This window comes from Gobio gobio, assembly GCF_949357685.1.
Source record: "Gobio gobio genome assembly, chromosome: 15".
NCBI classification, from domain to species: Eukaryota; Metazoa; Chordata; class Actinopteri; order Cypriniformes; family Gobionidae; genus Gobio; species Gobio gobio.
In genome coordinates, this window is record NC_137108.1 from 9597921 (window position 1) to 9610290 (window position 12370).

Sequence of the window (12370 nt, forward strand, 5' to 3'; positions counted from 1 at the left end):
GTTGATTTGGTAGATAAAAGTGCAATCAAAAGCCTAAATATTCTTTTTTTTCCTTCTTTTTGTAATATGAAATCAAAATTCAGTTGATATTTTCAGAGATATCAAAAAAATGTCTCAACCTAGAATTTTTTTTTTAAACATGTATATGCAAATCACAATGGTCACACTTTAGATTAGGGTCCAATTCTCACTATTAACTATGACGTTTGCCTCAATAAACTCCTAATTACTGCTTATTAATAGTTAGTAAGGTAGTTGTTCAGTTTAGGATTAAAGGATATAGAATATGGTCATGCAGAATAAGGCATTAATATGTGCTTTCTAAGTACTTATAAACAGCCAATATTCAAGTAAAATGCATGCTAATAAGTAACTGTAGTCAATAGCGAGACCCTAAACTAAAGTGGTACCATCACAATGAATTGCAAGACTGCCTTTGTTAAACTTTCATTGCTGCTTTATATTTTGGCAAAAAATAAGAAGGCAGCATTTTGGAACACGTTTTGTGTCTGAAGTGCAACTAAATTGCCGTTCAATAGTTTGAGGTTTCAGTTTTTTTGTTTGTTTTGTTTTTGTTTTATTTATACGAAATTGATACTTTTGTTCAGCATTATCTAACTACATATGAGCCAATTAAACAGTAACACTTTGTTAATTACAGTGACAATGAATAAAGAGCTCACTATTTGTATTAATATGGTTTATAAACTATTAATTAACTATAAACTAATAGTTTGCAAATGATTTATAAGTGCTTTGTTACTGTATACTTATTTTAAAGTGTTGCCAAGATTTCTATTTCAAATAAATGCTGTTCTTTCTTTCATCCTGATTATCAATATTGATAATACTAATCAGAAATGTTTCTTGAGCAGTAAATCATCATATTAGAATGATTTCTGAAGGATCATGTGACACTGAAGACTGGAGTAATGATGCTGAAAATTCAGCTTTGATCACAGGAATAAATTAGATTTTTAACATATACTCACATTGGAATAATATTTCACAATAATATTTATAATGTTATGTATAATATTTATAATTTTTTTTATGTTGTTTAAACCAAATTAAAAATATGCCTACAACACTTCTTAAAAAAAAACAAAAAAACTTTTGAACGGTAGTGCCTTAAAAAAAATTCTAGGTAGGCAGCACACTAGGTATTGGAACAGAGCTCATTGGTACCTCACAACTTAACAGTAAAAGAACATGGTCGGATATAAACATGTTCATTGTGAAGAACTAAGTGAGAAGAGGTAAATGGAAAATGTTGTGTGAGCAGATGTCCAGTAAACTTGATAATTAAACAATAAACTCTAAATGCTGCTCCACAATGGCAGAGAGGTGAGTAGCAGGGTAATATTTCCACCACACCTCTGTTATTGCTTCTTTTTCCCCTTTATACCCCTTCAATTTCCGTTTCTAACCTTCTGTGAAAGGCTCCCAGTCATACACGCGTCCCATAAACTCTTGACTGTTGAACGCGGCACACTGCTCAGCCCTGGAGTTTACTGGAGCACCTGGACATGCCTGGAGGGAGAGAGAGAGAGACAGACTTAAGTTATGGTGTCTCACTTTGACAAGCATGACAATGTGTGTGTTTGTACAGGTATATGTTTACGAGGACACAAATGTGTCCTTGTAAACCAAATGGCTTAAAAAAACATACTAAACTGTTTTTTAAATACAAAAATGCAGAAAGTTTTGTGTGATGGGTAGGTTTAGGAGTAGGGTTTGTGTAGGGGGATAGTTTGTACAGTATAAAAACCATTATGTCAATGGAGAGTCCCCATAAACCACATATTTTAGAGAGAGTGTGCAAGTGTGTGTGTGTGTGTGTGTGCATGCTTTCGGTCAACCTGTGACAGACAGTGATACATTGGCTACCATATGGAAATAATGGTGAACCTGGAAACACTCACATAAATCTCTAGAGAGTGAGAGACAGACGGAGGCCAGTGTTTACGGAGCCAAGAGCCCTGAAGAAGACGACTCAAAATGACACAGATTTTAAGGAATGAAAAACTGACAAACCAGGTCACCGTGGTTTTGCCAAGTAAGACATGTTCCTGGATCAACATATTTTGTTTATCTTGGAATAACATTCCTGTCTGAAAATGTAGTCCTAACCCTATCCCTACCCCTTAACCTAACCCAACCCATAACCTATCCCTGAAATCAGAGGGAAATGATAGACAAATGACACTGATGTAGAAGCACCTAACCCTGGTTGTAAGCCTCAACTTGACATAAACTGTTAACTTGTCCCTCGACTCTGATTGGTTGATTGGAATGTTGTTCCAAGATGTTGATTCAGGAACATGCTGTACTTAATGAAGTCTGTAAAACTTAAGAATACTGTTCTGTCATTAATGTATCATTAACATTCTAGTAACTACAATTTACTAACAAGAAACTCTGATGAACTAATTAGTAAGTAATAGCACTCAGTTGAATGTGGTAGTTCACTATTAGCTAATCAAAAACTACTATTTTTTCCATGTCTTCCAGAGGACTACTAAGAACTACTATATACAGGTTCATACTAAACATGAATAATGCATTATGTATAATTAATTCTAAAATGAAGGTCACAGTAACCCATTAGTAATGACTCAAGTGTCACCAAATCAATCAGAAGGAATTACTAATGATTTGGATCAGTATTCTAAAGTGAAAAACACGATAACTTTCTAGTAATGACTGAAGTCATTGCAAACATTGTATGTTTTTGTAAGGTTTTGGGTAGTAATGACTCAAGTGTTACTACATCCTTGGAATTACTAATGATTTGGATCAGTATTCTAAAATGAAGATCATCAATAGTAATGACTCGAGTGTTACTACATCCATCGGAAGCCATTACTTTCCAATACTGTGATCACTTTAGAATAATTTTCCTCCTGCACTATATGAGCTCCCTATATCAATGATTCCCCCTATATATATGATTCTTACTATATAAAACTATATGAGCCATTAAAGCCAAATATGATATATCTATATATATATATATAATAATATTATATATCAAATATAATGTTATCAAATATGATACTTAACAAAAAGCACAAATGCATTTAGTTTTTAGTTTTAATAAATTGTTCCATTTAAAAACGTACATTTTTTGGAACTTTTTTTTCATATGTCAGGGTTTACAAAGTTAAGCAATAAGTTCAGCTGCAAAAATAACCCTGTCCTCGCCTTTTCAGCACAAAATTTTCACTATGTGTAGTAGTTTAGTAAATTCTGACAGTAGTTTTTTAACGCAAGAACAGTGTTTGCGCTAGTGTAAGCTGTTAGTAAATCTGGCCCTAGAAGTCATAGTTTTCATGTGACGTCAACACTACATTGGCTCCCTATTAAACATTGCATACATTTTAAAATATTGCTTATTACTTACAAAGCACTAAATGGTTTAGCCCCCCAGTACTTGAGAGAGCTCTTAATGCATTATAGTCCTTCACATCTATTGCGGTCTCCAAATTCTGGCCAGTTGATAATACCTAGAATATCAAAAACAACTGCAGGCGGTCGATCCTTTTCCAATTTAGCATCTCTGGAACAGTCTTCCTAGCATTGTTCGGGAAGCAGACACACTCTGTCAGTTTAGATCTAGACTAAAAACACATCTCTTTACTATGGCACTCACATAGAACATTTTTAATTTATATTATTCACTGTGTATGAAATGTGCTATACAAATAAACTTGCCTTGCCTTGCCTTGCCTATTCAAATCAGTTAAATGATTGTTTTAGGCTGCATTAACTAGGTCAGCCGGAACCGGGAACACTTCCCATAACACCTGATGTACCCGTTACATCATAAAAAGATTGGCATCTACGCTAATGTTAGTCTCTCTGTTTGTCCCGAGGTTTACTGCAGTCTGCCGGATCCGGGCCGTATCCAGATCAGATGGTGGACCTGCGCCGAGACACGACCAACGCATCCCTGAAGTGTCAGAGAGAATGTGTCAATTAGACCCCCTAAATTTGCCTCATCGACACGGCATCCTCAATAAACTTGTCTCTGGCGTGATGACTCCGATCTTTCAAATAGTCCTATCTAATAATTGCCTCACCGACACGGCATCCTCAATAAACCCGTCTCCTGCGTGATGACTCCGATCTTTTGAATATTCCGATCTAATAATTGCCTCACCGACATGGCATCCTCAATAAACCCGTCTCCGGCGTGATGACTCCGATCTTTCGAATATTCCGATCGAATAATTGTCTCACCGATACGGCATCCTCAATAAACCCGTCTCCTGCGTGATGACTCCGATCTTTCAAATATTCCTATCTAATAATTGCCTCACCGACACGGCATCCTCAATAAACCTGATGACTCCGATCTTTCGAATATTCCGATCGAATAATTGTCTCACTGACACGGCATCCTCAATAAACCCGTCTCCTGCGTGATGACTACGATCTTTCGAATATTCCGATCTAATAATTGCCTCACCGATACGGCATCCTCAATAAACCCATCTCCTGCGTGATGACTCCGATCTTTCGAATATTCCAATCTAATAATTGCCTCACCGACACGGCATCCTCAATAAACCCATCTCCTGCGTGATGACTCCGATCTTTCGAATATTCCAATCTAATAATTGCCTCACCGATACGGCATCCTCAATAAACCCATCTCCTGCGTGATGACTCCGATCTTTCAAATATTCCTATCTAATAATTGCCTCACCGACACGGCATCCTCAATAAACCTGATGACTCCGATCTTTCGAATATTCCGATCGAATAATTGTCTCACTGACACGGCATCCTCAATAAACCCGTCTCCTGCGTGATGACTCCGATCTTTCGAATATTCCAATCGAATAATTGCCTCATCGACACGGCATCCTCAATAAACCCGTCTCCTGCGTGATGACTCCGATCTTTCGAATATTCCAATCGAATAATTGCCTCATCGACACGGCATCCTCAATAAACCCGTCTCCTGCGTGATGACTCCGATCTTTCCAAAATTCCGATCTAATAATTGTCTCGCCGACACGGCATCCTCAATAAACCCATCTCCGGCGTGATTCGGCCTTCGAATATTCCGATCTAAAATGACTTCAGACCTGTAATGTTGCCAGAATAATAATCATACACTGTTTGTTAATTGGCCAGAGGAGAACTGGCACCCCGACTGAGCCTGGTTTCTCCCAAGGTTTATTTTTCTCCATTATGCCACCTGATGGAGTTTTGGTTCCTTGCCACTGTCGCCTTTGGCTTGGCTTGCTCAGTTGGGGGACACTAAATATTCAACTAAATTTTCAACTAAATTACTGATCTGCCCGCATTGTCACTATATGATAATTGAAATGAGCTGGAGAACATCACAGATTAGCCTGCTGCTTGATCAGCTCTATAATTTTAAAGTTTCACTGTGTAAATTAATCTATGTTTAAAATTAAGTGGTGCAACAACTCGATTTAAAATAAAACCCATATCAACAAATCCTAGATTAGCGTTAAACTTTGCTTAATTTAATCCTTATTGGTGCAACTCACCCTATAGTGTTTTTCACGTTAAGCGTTTTAAAAACGACTTAAAGGTCCCGTTCTTCGTGTTTTTTTGAAGCTTTGATTGTGTTTACAGTGTGCAATATAACATGTGTTCATGTTTCGCTTGTAAAAAAAACACAGTATTTTTCACACTATTTACTTATCTGTATACCGCTGTTTCCAATGTCCTAAAAACGGCTGGTGATTTCCTTGTTCTATAAAGTCCCTCCTTCAGAAACACGTAACGAGTTCTGATTGTGCCAGCGGTTCCTGTGCTGTGATTCGACAGCAGCTTAGCGCACGTGAAAGCGGTTCCTGTGTTGTAATTTGACAGCAGCTTAGCGCACGTTGGAAAGGTAACGCCTCTTAACGGAGAGATGTATGCGTTCAATAATCTCTACAGCGTCCCTGGGAAAGCCAAACAAAGGTGATTTGACTCCTGGATGAAAATAACAGCGTCTCGATGACATGGCGATAAACACACTCAACGCAACAGTTCCTTTTCTCCACGCGACCGTCCGCTTCTCCACGTGGGACAGCAACAAGACCGCGCCCCCTTTTTCGCGTTTCTTTGTGGGCGGAGGTTAGTCTGTTCTACTGCTCTACTGACGTAATTAAAGAAGGAAGTACCAGGATGTAGTCCAAGCCAGCCGTTCGCTGTAGGCTTTGAAAGGGAACTTCTGTTAAATAAAATATCTCGCTTGGCATTGAACTTTGAGCTTTATAATTTTACAGGTATTATTTATGCTCTAACAGCAACATTACACACTAACTAAAGTTTGAACAATGGAATCGCGAAGAAGGGGACCTTTAAAATACTGCAGCAGGTGCTGTATATGGATCATAAGTGCCCAAAACCTGCATCTTGTTCACATATTTTTGTTTTAAAATGGAAAATTGACAGGCTTGTGCTGCAGTTCTATTGAGTTCTATGGCGGTTTTGCCCTCCAAGGCTCCGCGACAGTCACATGACTGAAAACTATGAATTGTTAAGTGGAAACTGAACCAGAATCGATAAATTCCTTACAATTCCCAAACCACTACCATCAGGATAAAAACATATGGCATCATAAATCAAACCTATATCAGCATTGAGAGTGCTAGAGCACAGCTCTGGTTCGGACCAGATGCTCCTCTGAAGATCTTCCACGTGTTCGTTCACAATGCCAATGACATCAGGAAACACTGCTGATTCTCTGTTGCCTTTTTCCTTTTCCCGTCTTTCCCCGTCCCCCTTGAACACGACAGGAACCACCCACCGAGGGAGAGATTAAGCGGAGGGATATTGCAGGACACTAAAGCGGGAGGCGGGACAGGCAGAAGCAGCTGCGGACGGTAACAAGGGTGAAATTAAGCTGCCGTGGGGTCATTGAGGTGTCAGCATTTTACCTCACAGACCACAGAAGACCACTGCACACATGGCCATTAATGACCAAACACCGTCCCATTAATGCACACTAAACTCACTGTGGCTATCCACAAACCTTCCCTAAATATTTACAACACGTCTGCAACGTCTGAGTGTGTTTGCTCGGGAAAACTCATGCAAGGGGTTTAGTGCTCAAACTCATGCTTGTTGATTTACTTTAATCTGTGGTTTGGGGGCTTACGGCATAACTTACGATGTTAAGATACATACATATGTTTAATTAGGCTACATCAATGCTGACGAACATTTATAAACATTCAGAATATTGGGTAAGTTTTGAAGTGTTTGAAAGCCCAGGACATATGATTGCTATGAATAAAGATATATAAAAGGCAAATAATACAAAGAAACAGTTTAGCCAAAAAACCCCCAAAACAAAACATTTATTCACCCTCATTTTGCTCCAAACCCGACTGTTTTCACTCTTTTTGCTCTGCTCCTGTTTTCCTTAGTTCCCTAGTAAATCTCCTTGGTTTTTTAATTAGTTTTCATGGTTCTTAATTCCACACACCTGTTCTGTTTCCTAATCCACACGACTCCAGTCAACAAATACGGGTCTTCTCTAGCGAAAGTTTTTCCTCCAAAACCTTCTCTTCGGCTGAGGAAAAAAAGTCATATACATCTTGGATGGCCTAGGGGTGAGTAAATAATCAGGACATTATGGGGTGAACTAAGGCCCCGTCCACACGGAGACGCGTTTAGCTGTAAACATCAAAAATGTATATCTTATCAGCGTTTCGTCCAGACGGATCCGGCATTTTAGGAGCCTGGAACCAGTATTTTTTTAAACTGGGTTCCAGAGTGGATAAATCAGAAACCGACACTCTTTCGTGTGTACAGCCAGTCCGTATATTTTGTGAAACAGTGATGTCATCACACCACATCCCGCACGTTAAAGACTAGAAGGGATACAACTACGGCCACTGGGCATGCGCACATCAATATTGCGTCATTTTCTTTCTTAGAATTGAAGAAAAGTTGCAATTGCGAGTCATAAAGTCAGAATTGCGAGATATTTTTCTCAGAATTTGACTTTTTAACTCAAAATTGCGAGTTTATATCTCACAATTATGACTTTATTTCTCGCAAATTGAGAGTTTATATTTCACAATTATGACTTTATAACTCGCAATTGAGAGTTTATATCTCACAATTATGACTTTATTTATGACTTTATTATGACTATTTCTCACAATTGAGAGTTTATATCACGCAATTGTGAGAAAAAAAAGTCAGAATTGTCAGATAAAAAGTTGATAAAAGATAATTGTATTATTATGTGGCGGAAACAAGCTTCCATAAAAATCTGTGCTAGTATCATACTTGTAAAAGTGACTAAATTGCCCCACTTTTTAGTTTATAATTTATTTAGTACATTTGTTCTTTAAGTGTAACACTTGTAAAAATTGAGTACACAACTAGTTTACATATACATTTTTATTTTATATTGCAACTATACTGTGAACTGTACTACAAGCAAACTTTTAGGCATATTGATAGATTACTAGTTATATACTTGTAGCCCACTTTCGAGTTTATGAAACTACACTTTGATGTATACTCTTGGTAAACCCCTAGTTAATAAATTTGTATTCTTTCTTGATGACAAATATTTATAAACACATCCCATTCTTAAACTGTAGGGTTTAATATGGAGTTGGCCCACCTTTTGCAGCCATTACAGCTTCAACTCTTCTAGGAAGGCTTTCCACAAGCTTTAGGAGTGTGTTTATGGGGATATTTGACCTTTCTTCTAGAAGCACATTTGTGAGGTCAGACACTGATGTTGGACGAGAAGGCCTGGCTCACAGTCTCCACTCTAATTCATCCCAAAGGTGTTCTATCGGGTTGAGGTCAGGACTCAGTGCAGGCCAGTCAAGTTCCTCCACACCAAACTCACTCATCCATGTCTTTATTGGCCTTGCTTTGTGCACTAGTACACAGTCACGTTTGGAACAGGAAGGGGCCATCCCCAAATTGTTCCCACAAAGTTGGGGGCATGAAATTGTCCAAAATGTCTTGGTATGCTGAAGCATTAAGAGTTCCTTTCACTGTAACTAAGGGGCCAAGTCCAACCCCTGAAAAACAACCATACACCATAATCCCCCTCCACCAAACTTTACACTTGGCACAATGCAGTCAGGCAAGTACCGTTCTCCTGGCAACGGCCAAACCCAGACTCGTCCATCGGATTGCCAGATAGAGAAGCGTGTTTCGTCACTCCAGAGAAGACGTCGCCACTGCCATGAAAACCCATTCCATGAAGCTCTCTACGCACTGTTCTTGAGCTAATCTGAAGGCCACACAAAGTCTGGAGGTCTGTAGCTATTGACTCTGCAGAAAGTTGGTGACTTCTGCGCACTGTGCACCTCAGCATGCGCTGACCCCTCTATGTGATTTTATGTGGCCAACCACTTCGTGGCTGAGTTGCTGTTGGTTCCAATTGCTTCCACTTTGTTATAATACCACTAACAGTTGATCATAGAATATTTAGTAGTGAGGACTACATTTCATTAATGGACTTATTGCACAACCTATTCCGGCTTGAATTCACTGAGCTCCTGAGAGTGACCCATTCTTTCACCAATGTTTGTAGAAGCAGTCCTTCTGCCTAGGTGCTTGATTTTATACACCTAGAAGTGATAGGAACACCTGAATTCAATGATTTGGAGGGGTGCCCCAATACTTTTGGCAATATTGTGTATCTTATCTGTGGACCATAAAATGCTTGTCCTACCTGCTTGTCAACATATGTATTTTCAGAGTTAGACAGACTGCAGTCACTGACACCACAATCGAACAGCAGCCGCTTTTTACAGTTCCTCCTGAACCATAACAAGGAGCTTATGCTGCGTTCACGCTATAATCACAGTACTTTGGAGGCGATGGAAACCTGTGACGTAACACAGTTAGTGACTCGATTGTATGAGTTTCAATAGCAACACTATCAACGCCGAAATGAATCTGCAGCCGTCAGGTGGTACAGGCCAGTGCTCTTTAAGTTCTTTATGTTCATTATTATTGTAATGTTATGTGCTTTGAGACATGAGGTAGTTTAACGGCGCTTTTGTTTGGCCCTACTGTGCGCATTCATGTGTTTTGAAGGAGGCGTGGCTTGTGAGACGCTCTGAAGGGAAGTTGGGATCTTATGCTTTTAAAGCTAGCTTGCTATTGCTAGCCACTCCGATAATGACCTACCCTACCTTTAATAGTGACTATGTGTTCCCCAAACTAAAGTGTGACCAATGGTTTTATATCCTTTTAAAAGATTATACAAGAAAACACAAAGCTAAGCATACAAAATGAAAACAGGCAAAACATTCGTGAGATCTGACCCAAAGAAGACTTTTACTTGTTAAGAGTGCAAAAGGGTGACACAGAGCTGATATAGTGTTGATATTTACCAGTCAGAGAGTTCAGAGGAGTTCCTGTAATAAGGCAGAGCTACTAGAACTCAAGCTGAGAGAGAAAGAGCTAAAGCTTTACTGCCTTTCCTTAGGCCACATTCACTTCCTCGTTAATAGGGCCACTGTCAAACAGGGGCACACACGGGTCAGACTGCATCTGCACACACACACAAAATAGCAGCTCAATCGGATCTTATTACCAGGAGAAGCCAAGCGCTTAGCTCAGTGGGAAATTAGGGTGTAGCGTTCACACACACACACACGTAATGAATGTATGGCTGGCTCAGATTCATCCATGGCGGTTGAATGTGGCGGGAGCTCAAGATTTTCTCACACATGTTGTGAACACTAATGACACAACAGCTGTCACTCATTCACTCACACACACTTTCTCCACACACATCTTTTCTCTTTCTCCCTGAATACCTCATTCTTTTGTTTTTCTCTGTCCAGCTGACAAAAGCAGTTGGTCAATGTAAACACATTTAACAAAGAAGCATGCTGAAACATGCACGAGCACACTTCAAGAAAACAACAAACTAAAAACACCTGAATACACACAAATGAAATGTGCACACAAAGACGTTTCTATGCGCAACATGTTCCATCTGCACAAATTCTTTGTGCCAAACTTGGTGCATATACTGATATTTATATGGTCAGATTAAATTCTGGTAGCTTGTATTGTAACAGTATAGCAGACTGGTGGCCAAAAAGTGATGCCCGGGCTGGATAATTGTTTTTAATGACGCAGCGTTGTGGTAGCTGAGGTGTTCTGAGTGATTGCTCGATGGTTAAAAAAGAGTCCACCCACAGAATTTGGTGTACAAATGGTGCAGGATGAGTTACACAACAAAGTGGAATTCTAAGTGGCTTGAGCAAGAGTAGAAATAAGAGTCTAATAAATAGTACTAGTGATGCTTGACTAAGCAAACGCCACTAACTAGATTACACACACAAGCTTTGAGTTTATGTGAGAGTGTGTGAACATGTGGGGATCATTTGTGCAGCATACAAAGAATGTGGGCTATACACTTCTTTCTTTGTGTCCATATGTGTGTGTGTGTGTGTGTGTGTGTGTGTGTGATGTAACATACATGTGTTTTTAATATGTGGATTATGACATACGTCTGTAATTTTGTGTAAGTTTGTTTAAAACTAATGCAGAGTAAAGTCAGCACAGATATGTTTTAAACAATGTTAGTCCTAGTTAGGAAAAAGAGCAAAAATGATTTTCTTTCTCTGTATTTTTGTCTTGATTGCCAGTACACATATATAAACATATTGAAAGGAAGATGCAATTACTTGAGAAGCAAAATTACGTTTTCTGAAAAATAGGTCAAAATTAAGTTACTTTGCACTTAAAGCAAGAAAAATATCCCCTCAAAATTACATTTATTTTTCTTAACCCTTATGCAGATTTTTTTCTTGTTTTAAGTATGAAGAATTAATTTTGATTTTTTTTTTCAGAATACAAGGCTTAATATGTTCTGTGTTCACACTTGTAAAGTTTGGTTCGCTTGGTTTGTTTGGTCCGGACCCAAAAAAAAAAAACATTAGAGGGTTAGTTCACCCAAAAATGAAAATTCTGTCATTAATTATTTACCCTCATGTCGTTCGACACCCGTAAGACCTCCGTTCATCTTCAGAACACAAATGAAGATATTTTAGTTGAAATCTGATGGCTCAGAAAGGCCTCCATTGGCACAATGCACGGTTCACTCTCAAGACCCTTAAAAGCTACTAAAGACGTCGTTACAAAGTCCATCTCACTACAGTGGTTCTACAATAACTTTATGAAGCGACGAGAATAGTTTTTGTGCACAAAAAAACCCTAAATAACGACTTACATAGTGATGACCGATTTCAAAACAATGCATCATGAAGCTTTGAAGCGTTATGAATCAGTGAGTCGATTCAGCGGTTTGAATCACCAAAGTCACGTGATTTAAGCAGTTTGGCGGTTTGACACGCGATCCGAATCATGAATCGACTCACTGATTCATAAC

The 12370-nt window shown here is 38.8% G+C and overlaps 1 protein-coding gene across 2 annotated transcripts in view; it reads right to left on the minus strand.

The window, feature by feature from the left end:
• adamtsl4 (ADAMTS-like 4) overlaps positions 1–12370 on the minus strand; it is a 106427-nt gene that overhangs the window by 62505 nt on the left and 31552 nt on the right. For both annotated transcript variants that reach the window (XM_079836998.1, XM_079836997.1), the window contains exon 5: positions 1431–1533. In XM_079836998.1, the coding sequence (XP_079693124.1) occupies positions 1431–1533 (103 nt within the window). The remainder of the gene's footprint in view (positions 1–1430; positions 1534–12370) is intronic.